The 14,430-nt window shown below is 42.4% G+C and overlaps 3 protein-coding genes across 3 annotated transcripts in view; 2 read left to right on the forward strand and 1 right to left on the reverse strand.

Annotated features, from left to right (window-relative positions):
• Positions 1-6,101, reverse strand: part of LOC109462859 (protein ecdysoneless homolog) — a 9,428-nt gene extending 3,327 nt beyond the window's left edge. Inside the window, 10 exon segments of the mRNA XM_019759497.1 lie at positions 204-333; positions 561-652; positions 936-1,058; positions 1,802-1,930; positions 2,404-2,454; positions 2,895-3,036; positions 3,488-3,666; positions 4,157-4,244; positions 4,905-5,022; positions 5,824-6,101. Of these exon segments, the coding sequence (XP_019615056.1) occupies positions 204-333; positions 561-652; positions 936-1,058; positions 1,802-1,930; positions 2,404-2,454; positions 2,895-3,036; positions 3,488-3,666; positions 4,157-4,244; positions 4,905-5,022; positions 5,824-6,022 (1,251 nt within the window). The 5' untranslated portion in view covers positions 6,023-6,101.
• Positions 6,102-6,392: 291 nt separating this feature from the next.
• Positions 6,393-8,484, forward strand: LOC109462884 (ragulator complex protein LAMTOR2-like). Its single transcript, XM_019759522.1, has 4 exons — positions 6,393-6,461; positions 6,911-7,073; positions 7,619-7,708; positions 8,001-8,484. The coding sequence occupies exons 1-4, from the start codon at positions 6,394-6,396 to the stop codon at positions 8,055-8,057; spliced, it is 378 nt and encodes a 125-aa protein (XP_019615081.1). The 5' UTR covers position 6,393; the 3' UTR covers positions 8,058-8,484.
• Positions 8,485-9,036: 552 nt separating this feature from the next.
• Positions 9,037-14,430, forward strand: part of LOC109462804 (probable ATP-dependent RNA helicase DDX17) — a 13,823-nt gene continuing 8,429 nt past the window's right edge. The window contains exons 1-6 of the mRNA XM_019759418.1: positions 9,037-9,339; positions 10,201-10,435; positions 10,851-10,947; positions 11,432-11,565; positions 11,938-12,003; positions 12,559-12,700. Of these exons, the coding sequence (XP_019614977.1) occupies positions 9,299-9,339; positions 10,201-10,435; positions 10,851-10,947; positions 11,432-11,565; positions 11,938-12,003; positions 12,559-12,700 (715 nt within the window). The 5' untranslated portion in view covers positions 9,037-9,298. The remainder of the gene's footprint in view (positions 9,340-10,200; positions 10,436-10,850; positions 10,948-11,431; positions 11,566-11,937; positions 12,004-12,558; positions 12,701-14,430) is intronic.

The raw sequence follows: 14,430 nt of genomic DNA on the forward strand, positions 1-14,430 counted from the left end.
ATGGATATTGACATCATTATAAAACAAACAGCCATATATGAATAAACATTTTTGCAATTATTTATTCCAGTGTGGATAAATATCTACTTTGATTCAAATCACACACATATATAGCCACGAGTTTAAGACATTCCCAGAAATAAATAAACAAATAAATAAATAGAATGTAATGTGACGGTAATGTCACAAATATCACTTCCGACATATTCCCCAAGTAAAGAACATATGTGTGTACCATCTGGAGGTTTCAGGTGCTTGGCAGCTGCCTGCAGCTGTTTCAGGTCCCAGGTGCAGGTCCTGAGGATGTTCAGCACCTCCTGACCATGGTCCATACTGGAGGGATAGCAAGATGTGTGTTACAGAAAAAAAGTTAGCTGAACAGCCCCTACCAAGTTCTCAACAGCCAAATGGCTCCAGTGTGCCACATAATGTAACTCAACACCACAGGGTGTCTGCTTCAGCACCAATTACTATGGTGACAGACGTCTGGTCCAGGCCATTGATGTTTTTTGTTTGGAGAAGAAGAAGAAATACAAATAGAGTAAAAACAAAAATCCCACCTCCTGTCACAGCTGGCCGTCACAGTCTCCTGATAGTGCCTTCGGGCAGACTCTAACAGTTCTTTGTACCTCTTGGACCCTTCCAGCTCTGACTGTGTATGTTAAAGGGATAAAGTAACAGTCAGTAAAGCTGTCATTCTCACCCTGAACTGTAGTTATAGTGCACATTTGGTATAAAAGACATGAGGAATAGCTTTCCAATTTTATCCTACTCTAGTCTACTAAGGCATCTAGCACTCTGCAACCATACTCAACAGGACTGGTACAATAATACATGCTACCCAAACAGAATCACAAACTCTAAACTTTGTCAGTTAAAATACATCTAGAACTTAAATAAAAAGGAAGATTCTTTAAGACAAAAAAAAGGCTGACCTGAAAGTAGCCCTTCTCTGTCAGAAATGCCAGGTATCTCTGCCATCGCACATCACTGATGTGGGAAGAACTTTCCTCAGAGTCTCCTGGACTTCTACAGCACAGGATCTCAAACCCACAGGCCTGGGGATAATACAAAATGGAAACAAATTATCATGAAAGTTCATCTGTGTTGGTAGTAATCATAGTAAATGGTTGAACATAAATAAGCGACCACTGTCGCCTTCATCAGGATAATTAATGAAGTGATTGGTCATTAATTATCCTGATGAAGGCGACAGTGGTCGCTGAAAATTTGATCCCTGTACACATTGTGTGTTGGAATAAAGTTCAAAAAAAGGAAACAAAATTAATCTTCTAGATTACAACATACTGTAAGACAGTTAAGTTTGTTAAAGCCCTCCCGCAACTATTGGCATGGTTGCATATATGGCAGCGCCCATCTCCGTTTTGTAGCCCTTGGGCCGCACAGTTGTGCAGTCACTACAGCGGGGGGCTAGTCCACTGGTAGTGGTATGTGTTTAACTCCCATACTATTTCTCAAAAGCTGACTGCCAAGTAGAGAAAGCAGGGGATCGAACTCACATCGTTTTGAATACAAGGCAAGCACTTGGCCATTGCACTGGTGAGATAAAAAATCTGTCTTACTGTCCTTTGCCAACCTTGCACAACCATATGAATCATATATTGTCTTGTATGTAGGTTTACTTTGTTGTATATGTCTACATGTTCAAGACTTACGAAAGTCAATGTACTTTTGTGTCAATAAAGTTGTATGATATAATGTGGCATCAAATTGCAAAGAGGTAAGGCTAGCAGGCATGAGACTGAGAGATCACAGGTTCGATTCTGGTCTTAAAACTCACCAGTTTAACACCCAGGTCCCATGCAGGGTGATCAGGGTGGGAGGGGGGCGGGAGTGTCCAGCCGCTGCGCTTGTCTGGTGTGAACCTCTGCTGCAGCAGCTGACTGTACAGGCATCGGGTGAACCGAACCTAGGAAATAAAACATCACAAAAACTGATGGTTATGTCAAATATTTGGTGAACTGAACCTGGGAAATAATGTCACAAAAACTCATCATTATGTGCAGCACAAGAAAGACTTCCTTACAATTATATTACTCAAGACCTGTTACCATTCTCATCAAAGTATACTTTCAGTACATATCTCAAGAAGTAGGAGTTTCTCCAAAACATGGAGAAGATGCAACAGAAAACATTACATCAAATATCTGGTGAACAGAACCTGGGAAATAATACATCACAAAAACTGATGGTTATGACTGGCACAAGCACCCATAGAAAATTATGGTATACATGTACTTACAATTATCAAAGGAAAGACTTTCTTATTACACAAAGCTTGTTACAGAGTCCCTTTCAGTACATTACTTAAGAAGTGACAAGACACAAAGGAAGTCACTAAGGGGCAGACAGATGTAATTAAATACTGGTGGGAGATCTTACCCGTGCCTTGACACAGGTGTCCGTAGGGAAGTGCTTCATGGTCCGACAAGCCTGCAGAAAACATGGAAAAGCCTCTTTAATACATTGTACCTGGTTAGATAACTTAATAGGAAAACTATGCCATATTTCATCTACACCTACAGAGCTGAGCAACACTGTTACAGAAACACTAATCACACCTTCATGTCCAGAGGGTCAACACATATATACACTCAATGCCAATAAATGTAAACGGTATTACATTTCTATGGGCTAAATGCATAAGTTCATCAGTTAGAATTAGATAAATCAACTAGAAGGGTAGGAAAACTATGTCATATTTCATCCATACTTACAAAGCTAATCTCCAAGCAGATCATACGGAGGCAAGGTAGTATCCATTGGCCAGAGAAGTGTCCTTTGCAATTGGCTAATGGACACTCCTCTAGCCAATGGGGTAACTGCCTTGCCACCATATGATCTGCTTGGAGATTGCAGTAACAGAACCACACCTTCGTGTCCAGAGGGTCCCTCTCATAGAATGCCTGCACAGCCGGTGCCACCAGACCAGGTGAGCGGTGCAGGACAGTCACCACCCCAGCAGGCAGGTAACAGTGGGCGTGGTGGAAGTTTGAACTCATCTTCTCAGGGTAGCTGTAGAGGAAAGCATCGGGAGTTACATGTACATGTACAGTTCCAGATCATAGATAACTACTGAGATCTGCCATAAAACAGTTACTCAAGCAACTGGATATGATTTTGGAAATGGTCAGACGTTTCAAGTACCAATTTTGTCTTCACTTATTTGCATATGAAACAATAGTTCTTTCTTACGTTATACACCATCTTTTCTGACAACTCTCCAGTGTCACTGACGAAAGGAACATGTAGTGGATACTACCTGAAACGTCTGACCGTTTCCAAAATCATATTTACTTGAGTTGTGTTTTGGCAGATCTCACTGCATGCTCCCTTGGTGGTTTATTTGGTGGCTATCGCACCTGACCAGCTAGGGATTATCTCACCATATACACCAAAGATAAGGCAGGGCATTAACCCTTTATTATTAGCCTCAATAAGGAGAATGAATGTACACTTTTCGAACCTGCCTATCCTGTTAATGATGGCGTCCTGCGTAGGTCTGCCTGCGACCGTGAGGCCGGGGTAGCGGGACACGATATCGAGCGCCTGCCGCAGCGAGGGAGTTCCCGCAGGAACACAGGCGATCTCTGCTGGGGAGCGAGGCTGGGGGATGATGTGCACCTGCCCATGGAACAGGAACACCTGTGCAGTGGGAATAGCAACATCAAGACACATTTAGTCTAATTCACATTTACAGTCGGGCTAACACAATCTTTTTCCTGAATCTGTACATTATTTTATATTCAATCTTGTTACTTGTAGCTTTATTTTGAGTGTAACTTCATCAGTGATTAATTTACACTTAAAATGAAGCTTCAAATAACAGCATTGAATTAGTTATGTAGAATCATCAGTGATTCTTTGTGTCAACAAGGATTCTGATGTCTAGCTGCTGAAGGTTGGCTGATGTAAACATTTCTGCATGTTTTCTTTCCATGATGGATTTTCTTCTAACAGAGAAAGTACCAGGCTACAGTTGACACCTTTACCTTAGGCACTGCCGCCTATGAATTCAAACTCATACTCCCATATAGCCTGGGTGCCATCCACTTCTTGTGCTCGCTAACCCAAAGCACATGCAGGCTAGGCTAACTCTCAGATACACCTGTGAAGAAAATAAAAGGTTTCTGACCCTGTTGTGACTGGTGTCGGGTGTCAGCCATCGGGGAAGGTGCTCCGCTGCCTCAATCAGCAGGAACTGCCCATCGTTGTCCTGGACTCTGTAGGGATGGAAGGGATACAGGTTACAAACAAACAAACAAACAAATGAACAAACAAATGGTTACAGATGTCATACATGGGGCTAAATACTAGTAGTTATGTTTACCTTCGCAGAAGGAAAACATATTGCGAGGGAAAACATATTGTTTTTGCTCTGTTCCGTTTTCTTCTTCTCCAATTAAAAAGGGTCAATGACCTGGACCAGATGGCTGTCACCGTGGTAACTGGTGCTGTTGGGTTAATACATTATGTAGCAAGTGGTGGGACAGAATTGTAGGGGCTGGTCACCATATGTCTTTGAATAAGAATAAACGGAGCAGTAGTTTATTGAGCTAAACCATGCGAAGGTAAACACCATGTATTTTCTTTGCAAATGTTATATTCTAATTACTAGAAGAACACTTATTTCAATGTGTGTTGGTTTCTTTTACATTTTGTATGTCCAAGAAATTGCACATTGTTTTTGCTCAGTTTCTTCTTCTCCAAGCAAAAAGTCTGGCCAGATGGCTGTCACCTGTTGTGTTGGATTACATTATGTAGCAAGTGGTAGGACATCTAGTTGTTAGTCCTAGCAAGGACTTAGTCCTAGTTACCATACCTTGCGATGAAGTCAGGAAACGAGGCAGTGATCTGTAACTTGTAAGTCTTAGTTATCATACCTTGCGATATAGTCAGGAAATGACGCTGTGATCTGCAGCAGCAGGTGGACTATAAACCACTCATCCTCTATGTTGTCTCCAAAATGGGTCCTACCATGCAGGTGTGGGGGGTGGTCACCTGGGGCAAGAATAGATCAGTATCAACTGGTTATATACTAGTATAATATAATGAAGATGTTCTGCTATGTTACAGTATGTAATATATAGCCTATAGCAACTGTGTTCCTCTTAACTTGTCTGGTGTGCTACACTAATGTCAACCTGGTCAAATATGACACTTAATTAAATAAAAAAAACTCGAAAAGTAGTTCATCATTCAATTACATTCATGATTCAATTATATTTGTGGCTCATGCAGGTGTTATATACAAAAGGTATGGTTGTTATGTGTACAATTATGTGGAATTTAAAAGGTGTAACGTTAAGGTTCAATGTACAGTTTACTATAATCACAAAACCCACTAATTATGCAGAATGTGGGACTATTCATTATCCACTGCCTTCAAAGAAGAAGTCGAACCCCTTAATAGCTAGAGTAGTAGTAGAAGTAGAGGTTTTTCCAGACAGATTGTTACCTGTCTCCTGTTTCTGCATACTTGACTGTACAAGCAATTAGCCTTCGGGCATGATTTTGCAAATAAACATTCTATAAACTTTTATAGTCGTATAGTAGTAGTCCACTGTATTCTGCTGCTGCAGCAGGTGGACTATAAACCTAATAAAACTTTCGTTCTAGTTTAACGTTAGTAGTAGAATGAATAGTTACTGACTTCGAAAAATGAATAGAGAAGAGTATTTATTTGATGATTAAAAAACTCCATTTTCTGGTCGCGACAGGATGTTATCAGTTTACACACTGGTTTACGTCATCGTCTAGAAATTTTGCCACTTGATAACAGAAGAGGGAGGGGGGACTCACCTTTCGCCTGTACTGCTCTCAAGTTAAACGGCTCTTTCTGCCAGATATAGTCAACTAACAGCGGACTGAGTTGGGCTAGGATCTTGTCTGCCTGTTCCTCTAGTCCTGAGCCGCCGTCGCCCTTCTCCTGCCCTGTTTTCCCCGGTACAGGGTAGAGGAAATACTCCACCACGTCTTCTTGACGTTCCAAAGCAGCCATGTTTTGTTTGGTGTAGCACACTTCAGTTCCGGGTCAAAGGTTGCCAGTTTGTACCATTGGTAAAAGTGGACATTTTCACATTTTTGAAGCAAAATAGCGAGCTAAAACTGCTTCAAAATGTCATGCACCAAATAAGAATTTTAGCATGTAAGTTGTAGTAACTTGAGTGCGTTGAAATGGCTGAATATTGGCTTTAAATCAACTCTACTCTACTCTACTCTTAAATTTTACGTGACACGAATGTTGGTGACCCGGAAGTAAACCTCAGAGTCACGAGGAAAGTGTGAAGTAACCAGAGGATCGGGGAGAAGGCTCAACAACAATTAATAGACGTTTTCCTTCAGAGTTTGTGAGGAAAGCTTAAAGCAGAAATGTTGAAGCCAAAAGCGCTGACACAGGTCCTGAGCCAGGCCAACACCGGAGGCGTGCAGTGTACTCTGTGAGTTCAGAATAACTTGTGTAGCCGCGGGACTGTAGCTTAGTACTAGTAGTAGAGATGGTTGTTTTCACAGTTTTGTATTTGGGGAGGGGGGTATGATCATCATATGATGCCTTGTAGATGAGTGTTTCCCATCTATATCTGTTCCTTTCTTTTGTTAGAGTTGACAAATCTCATATTTCTGAAATATCATATGTTCAAATTTCTTAATTATCACAATATCTTAAGTATATTTATGTAGCAAAATAAGAGAACAGAATAACTCGAAGGTTGACTCTGACTCCTAGTACTGCTCGCATTGCGTGTCAGCTCACAACCAGCGCACCAGCCGATTAGGCCAAAAGTTCCAGGACCCATTCGGCTGGGTAGTTAATGGCGTCTATACTAGTATACTTGTTGTTACATTTTTATAACTCCTTTTCTGTATTTCTTTTATGCCCTTCCAACAGCCTGTTGAACGGAGAAGGAGCGCTCCTGGCGTACTCAGGATACGGCGACAAGGACGCACGTGTCACTGCCGCCATCGCTAGTAACATCTGGGCCGCGTACGAGAAAAACGGGAGATCCGCGTTCAACGAAGACTGCTTAGAGTGTGTCCTGCTGGACTGTAAGGTCAGGATGAAGTATAATGTTGTTGTTGTTGTCCTTGTTTAATGTCTTTTAGACTAGTATATTGCTAGACAATGACAATGACAAGGACAATGAACTTTATTGCATGTTCACGCCCTACACGGGCCAAATGCACTTAAGTTAAATAACTTGGTAACAAGAATATATTGCTACACGTGGTCTCTTGGTGCTGGTTTACGCTTGGTTCAATTCAGAGTCTATTGTCTCTCGACTCTAGGTATTAATTTTAACAGTTGGTGTCTTGTGCTTGTGTGATGCTAGAAGTGTTAATGTACAAAATGTACATTTTAAATGTTCGGCGTATTTAATCAATATTACTTTCTTAGTGTTTTATCATAAAAAGGATGATTCCATGAATAAAACAGTCTTAACTGTCTGCATTTTTGGTAGACTTGGAAGTCCCAATCAAACTGTTGCCAATGTAACTAACAATGGTAATGTCTTTCTTGCTATTTTGTCTTTCATGTCTTTTTTCTGGCCTGCTGACCTATCCTTACAATGTTGTTCCCCTGTTTCTGTGTCCCCAGGATGGCCGAGTTGCGATCACACAGGTGGCAAACCTGCTGCTGTGTATCTATGCAGAGAAGGCTGTTGGCTTCGGCATGCTCAAGGCAAAGGTCTGATGTTTTTTTACGACTAAATTTTTGTCTCTAAAAATATTAGAAAATTTTTAACAAGATTTAACCAATTATAGAAAATTCTCTTCCATTCTTTGCACTTTTTTCACTGAGCACCTTTCTTTTTTGTACTTTCCTGGCCAAAGGTTTTTTTCTTCTTTTTGTCAACCACAGTTAAACAAAACACCATGCTTTCAACTGGACACTGACTTTGACAATGGCACATGCATAATTTCATGGTTGTCATGTACATGTTCTAGTGCTTAACTCTACATTACTTGTTTCCACACAGGCAAAGGCCCTGGCAGATTACCTGGAGGACCCACTGACACAAGTAGCAGCATCATAGCACCAACAATGGACTGAGTTGGAGATAACTCAATACATTTCGAGAAGTGGGGGGGGGGGGGGGGTAGTGGACTTCTATATACAACAAGAGAAACATAAATCCCTTCTCATGATGGCTTGTAATACGTAAGTTGTATGTTGTATATTAATAGCAAAGTTCTTCATTCGCATCCAATATTGTGGTATGTAACGTTGCCGATTCCTAAGAAATAGTGAATGGAACTATGAATAATTGAATCTGGAATGTCATTCAGAATAATTGACCTGTAACATTATATGTACTTGAGGATTCCTTGTATGGTATGAAAGTCATTGGGAATTGATGTATGATGTACAATTGTACATGTATATGAAGGTGTGTTAGTTATGATTATCAAACAAGTTGTTTACAATACATAATGGTAAATAAATAACAATCTTGTTAAAAACAATGAAATATTTGTCATTTCTCTTAGTCCAAGACCATTCATACACATGATGTTATGAAGAGGCAATGTCAAATGTGTTTCATGTAACGTTATTCATCTGTGATGATTCGAATCATGGGACAGATTAGCCGTGGACGACTCTGGTAATTCTTTTTGCATGATAATCCGGCATTATCATGCAAAAAGAATTACCAGAGTCATCCACGGCTAAGGACAGATGGGATCTGTGAATATGGCACAGTTATACCCGAAATAGAAAAGAGAAGACTTTCCTCACAGCCTCAAATTTAAGTTAATACAAGAGAGCTCAAAGGAAACCTTGAAAAACCAATTGCATGGCTTTAAAATACTCAAAATCTATGTCAAAACGAAGTTATGGGGACACTGCACTTTCAATATTGTTCGCTGGGGGCGCTGCTGTCAGGTGACATCACAAGACACCGAATAACCCAGATACCAATATACTATTACGCTGTACAAAAATAGTACCTAGCTCATGGTCTGGGCGCCTGGATTTTTCTGAAGAACAGTCAACTAGATAGCAATTCAACGGTTTAGCATTCTATTTGTGAAGTGATATGAGGGTACTAAATTCATAATTTTATAATTTTCGCGAAGGCAAAAACAGACTTTTAGTACCCGCGGATGAATATAGAATCGCCTTCGAGTGTTATTCTCCCGATTTCTCCGAACCATCACAGTGGCGGCGACTGTTGCTCTGAAGTTTTTGTCGTCCAATCTTCGGAAAACCGCGTTTAGGACGACTTTTCTAGCCTCACGAAAGTTTTGCGACTACAGTGATCAGGAAAACGCAATGTCTGGAAGGTATGACAGAGGAGACAGCGGCAGAAGAGGGTAAGAAAGTGGTCAATTTTCTTGCTGGTGGATTTTTCTCCCGCTGAAAAGTGAAAAGCAACTGCGTATTTGGAGAATTTCACCTCGAAAATTGTCTAATTTCTGCTCGAAAAGCTGTGATACGACAGTGACAACGGTTTTAGATTGATGTAAATCATATTTCCTGTCGTATGGAATAGTTCAAATGGTCAGATACACACACTTTCGTGAGAAAAATGTCGAAAAAGAAAAGGAAAACTGGAAAAATAAAGATCCAAGATGGCGGTCGGTCTGAGTTCTATCGTTTGATTTATGACGTAATGGTTTAGTGTTTGTCTATATCATAAAGTAAACAAACGAATATTATCAAAACATGAAGCCAAACTCTGCTTTCCATGGTTACAAATTAATCGCTGGTGTTTAAGTTGTCCTGCAGTTATGTATAATATGTGGGTCACTGTAAATATGGGCGTATCTGTGTCAGCTGTCAGATTCAGCTGTAAATGTATGTATTGTTGCTTTTCAGAATTTAAAAATATCACAGCACAGCCAAATTAAAGCAAAGAATCCAGACAATGCTGTCGATTACATATTATAGATCTTGTTATTAAAGACAAATGTCCACCAGTAGGTGCATCGTAACTGCACCCACAGCCAAAGATGAGGTCTTTGGCTCCAATTTTGGGTGCAGAAAAGTGCACACGCACCCAGCATGTCCAGCCCAGTGCACCAAAGAATTGAAAGATTGAGTGTAACAAGTCGTTCGGTGTAATTTAGCCAGCTGCCGCTGCGCTATGTGCCTGCGAAGCTGGTGTGTTACACAGAAGAGCAGTTATACCTGCTATACAGATGCAGATACAAAGCTCCTTCCATCCCCCGCAGGTATGGCAGCCGTGGCAGCAGCCCTCCGAGGTTCGGGCGCGGTGGGGACCGCGGTGGCGGCGGCGGCAGGCCGGGGTTCGGATCGGGTTACAATATCGGCGGGGGCAGCCGGCCGAGCCTGAAGGGGTCCCAGCCGGGCGAGAGACTCCGCAAACCCAAGTGGGACCTGTCCAAGCTGCCGCGCTTCGAGAAGAACTTCTACAGGGAGCATCCCAACGTCTCCAACATGTCACAGGTGTGTGTTAACTCTGTGTGTGTGTTTGTGTGTGTGTTTGTGTGTGTGCTGAATATATCTTGTCTTTACCAGATCCTTATCTAATTCATTAAGTAGTGTCACTTATTTATGTCCATATTCTGTTTGTTTGAAAAGAAATTACGAGATAAATTTTGATGTCTCCAATTCCATGATTTCACTAACTACTAGTGTGAAAGTTCTATAAAATTGGCTTCATGGATCATCTAACAAGAAAATGAACAAGAAATGTTCCCTGTGGCCTGTCATGATTTTACATTACTCAAGCCTGATTGATTACATAGCCATTTTAAAAGCACCTCAGGTGTCATTAAGGTGTTATTGTTTCAGATTAGTGAGCACAGACTACAATTGCCCCCTGTAAATCAAACAAGTTGTTTTCCTTGTGCTTCCCCAGGCTTCAGCAGAACAGTACCTGGCCCAGAGACAGATCACCGTGCGAGGCCGAGAGGTGCCCAAACCTGTCACCACCTTCGCTGAAGGCTCCTTCCCTGGTTAGTAACATTAACACTGCTCTTGTGTATGGGGAAGACTTAGGCCTAGGAGAAGAAATTATTTCCAGTTTCCCGACCAAGCAAAATCCTGCCGACCTTAGCCCTTTTTTCAGCCCTTTTTACCTGAATTTCTAACCTTTGAAAAGACTTTGCAGAAGTGATTTTTCATTGTGTAAAGTGTTGCCTACCCGTATCGGTATAGCTGGTATGTCTGCTCTTCTGCATAACACACCAGCTTCACAGGCACGCGGAGCACTGGCAGCTGGCTCTATAACACCGAACGACTTTTTACACTCAATCTTTGCACATTTACTGCAGGAGTTGTTTAAGACTTTATTAGCTTGCTAGTGATGATGCCCCAACTCTGTACTTGGCACTGTTCAATAGTGCTTGAAAAATACAACCTCAATTCTTGGTTGATAACTCTTGGTTGATTTGAAGGCATGATTGTTTCTTTAGTTGACTAAAGTTGATTGTCTCCCAGATTACGTGATGGAGGAGATTGCTCGCTCCAACTTCGAGTTCCCGACCCCGATCCAGGCGCAGGGCTGGCCCGTCGCTCTGTCTGGGAAGGACCTGGTGGGGATCGCACAGACCGGATCAGGGAAAACTCTCGCTGTGAGTAAAAACTACTATTCTGTAAATCTGCATCTGTGTAGCCAGTATAACCACCTTTGGCATAACACACCAGCCTGTATCTGTATAGCCGGTATAACTGCCCTTCGGCGTAACACACCAGCTGTAAAACTGCCTGGTAGGTAGGCCTGACAAGTAGGCCAGCCTGGAATTTTTTCTTTGTCTCACTTTTGTTCGATATAACATCATGTTGACCGCCCAAGGCACCAGGTATTCTACCAGAGGCATGACAATCCTTGGGGATCCAGGGGCATGCAATTTTCTGCATTTTCAGGGTCAGATTTTGCTGGTAGACTAAGCTTAGTGTAACAGCATTTCTTTCCATGTCTAATAACACAATGATTTCTTCCTCAGTACATGCTGCCAGCCATTGTCCACATCAACCACCAGCCATTCCTGGAGAGGGGAGACGGACCCATCGTGAGTTCAAATCTAGTACAGTAAACTTAACCAGAGTTTAACAGCAAATAGTAGAGCATACCGGAATCCATGACCCAGATTTTTATGGTTTCGTTGGATGTTTGGTCAACTTCGCATCAGACTTTTGCCTGTTGCAGAAATTATCTTTGGCCAACACAACATTTGCAAACTATAGATGGGATATCATCCTTAATTTAAATACATCAATGCAATCTTAAAGAACTTTATTGACACAACAAAAATACAGCGACTTTCATAAGGTCTTTAATTAGACATACAGACACACACAATGACAATTCTGACAATGGTGGGAAAAGTGAGGGGAAGGGGGTGGTTGTAGCATACTGCACCCGTGTTTCACCATCGTGCCAATCTCTGTGTCACACAATCAGTATGTTGTGCTCTACACAAATTTTGACAGATTAGCTTAAGAGGCTGAGTGGTTGTCACTCCACAAATACAACCTTAAATGAGACATTCTGACAGGGAAGGGGGGGGGGGGTAGTAGCACACTGCACCCATACAGTATGTCACCGTTGTGTCTCACACACCCAGTGTGTTGTGCTCTGCCCGACACGCGAGCTGGCCCAGCAAGTCCAGGAGGTGGCCGTCCAGTTTGGACACTCCTCGCGCATCAAGAACACGTGCGTGTACGGCGGAGCGCCGAAAGGCCCCCAGCTCCGAGACTTGGAACGGGGTAAGCAAGCACGACAGTGTTTGCCTGCAGGGCTCGAAATACCCAACTGCATATGCACTGGTTAATAAAATTGGAGCTGCGCAGGTATTTCTGATGTCTACCTGCACCTAGCCTGCACTGGTCCATGTACTGGGTATATGCAGGTTAGTGTAGGTAAAATTGGAGCTGTGCAGGTATTTCTGTTGTTAACCTGTACCTAACCTGCACTGGAACATGAAATTGGATAAAATTGGAGCTGTGCAGGCATTTCTGATGTCTACCTGTACCTAAGCTGCACTGGAACATGAAAAAATTGCCTTCGTGGTCCAAAACTGCCTTGCATTCTTCAAAGTAGCATCATTGAAACAGCAGATAACTACAAAGTATCATCATTGAAACAGCAGAAAACTGCAAAACAGAACTAGAAACATGGTGCTACTAGTAACGACGCCCCTGGAAGAAAACACCGCCGCCACGTCGAGCACAAGGAAGACACTGAAGATACCTTTGCCGTGAGCCAGTGCGCCACCACATCGCTGCCCACCACTACCAAGAAAAGGAGAACCCTGAGATTTCTACGTGTTGTTCAAGCCCCACAAGTTGCTGAGAAGCCAGAGCTACAAGCCAGAGCAAGAAAAACAGCCAGGGGAGAAGACTACACTTCGAAGAAGATGGATTTCTCTTTATTTTTCGTTTTGTGTAACATGGTAAACAAGACCTTTATGACATTTGTAATTGTTCTAGAACAATAGATGACGTCATGTAAGAGGTCAACCAAGGTCAAAACGAACCATGTAACAGGTTAGGGCATTCTGAACGCCATGTAACTGACCTGAGGGCACTATGCACTGGAAAGGTGTATAAGTGAGAACTTCATGCACTTGTGTCATTAGCCTCTGTACACTTGAAGAAGCCACACAGGCGAAACCGGTCGTGTGACAGGCTGAATAAAAGTTCTAAACGGGAACTATGCGGCTCCAGATGTCTTACTGAGGGACGACTGCGTGTGCAAGATGTCGGTAGCTTGAGGAATGAATCCCCTCTACTATATGGTGCTACTAGTAACGTTTTTTTCAGAACATCTCAACTTTTGGATGAACTGAAAAGCAAGCAAAGAAACTTGCAGTGCAGGTAAAACTTGTCAGGTGCAAGTAATTTTGAATGTTGCCTTCACCAGTGTTAGCCCACTGTTAACCAGTCTCAAAAGACTTAATCTCTTAACTGTGGAAGCAACAGGACAGCTCAGTTCCAAATCTTACAAGTCAAATTTTACCAGTCACCAGTGCATGTATGCAGGAAACAGTACTTCGAGCCCTGGTGTGTGTGTGTGCTGCGCTTCTCTCTCTGCTAGCTGACGCGTGTGGCTTCTGTTGATATTTTACCCACTCAGTGCCTGGTGCTGGCCCCAACTCGTGAGCTAGCTCAACAGGTACAGGCGACGGCGGCAAAGTTTGGCATGTCTTCCCGCTTGAGGAGCACCTGTGTTTTTGGCGGGGCACCGAAAGGACCACAGATAAGGGACCTGGAGAGGGGTGAGTAGGGTGCCGTCTTCAGGTTTGGATTCTCCGTTTGGCACCCTGGTACATGTACCTGCATGGTGAAGCGGTCTTTGTTTTATGTGTTCTTCTAGTCCTTAATAACACTAGCTGATGCAGCTGGCTGCTGACCACGACTCACACATGCACATACTCACACTTAATGTAGGATTCGGTCTTTGAAAGCATTCATGAAATGAAATGACTTGTAAAAAA

This window comes from Branchiostoma belcheri, unplaced genomic scaffold (assembly GCF_001625305.1).
Source record: "Branchiostoma belcheri isolate BF01 breed outbred unplaced genomic scaffold, Haploidv18h27 scaffold12, whole genome shotgun sequence".
Classification (NCBI taxonomy): Eukaryota; Metazoa; Chordata; class Leptocardii; order Amphioxiformes; family Branchiostomatidae; genus Branchiostoma; species Branchiostoma belcheri.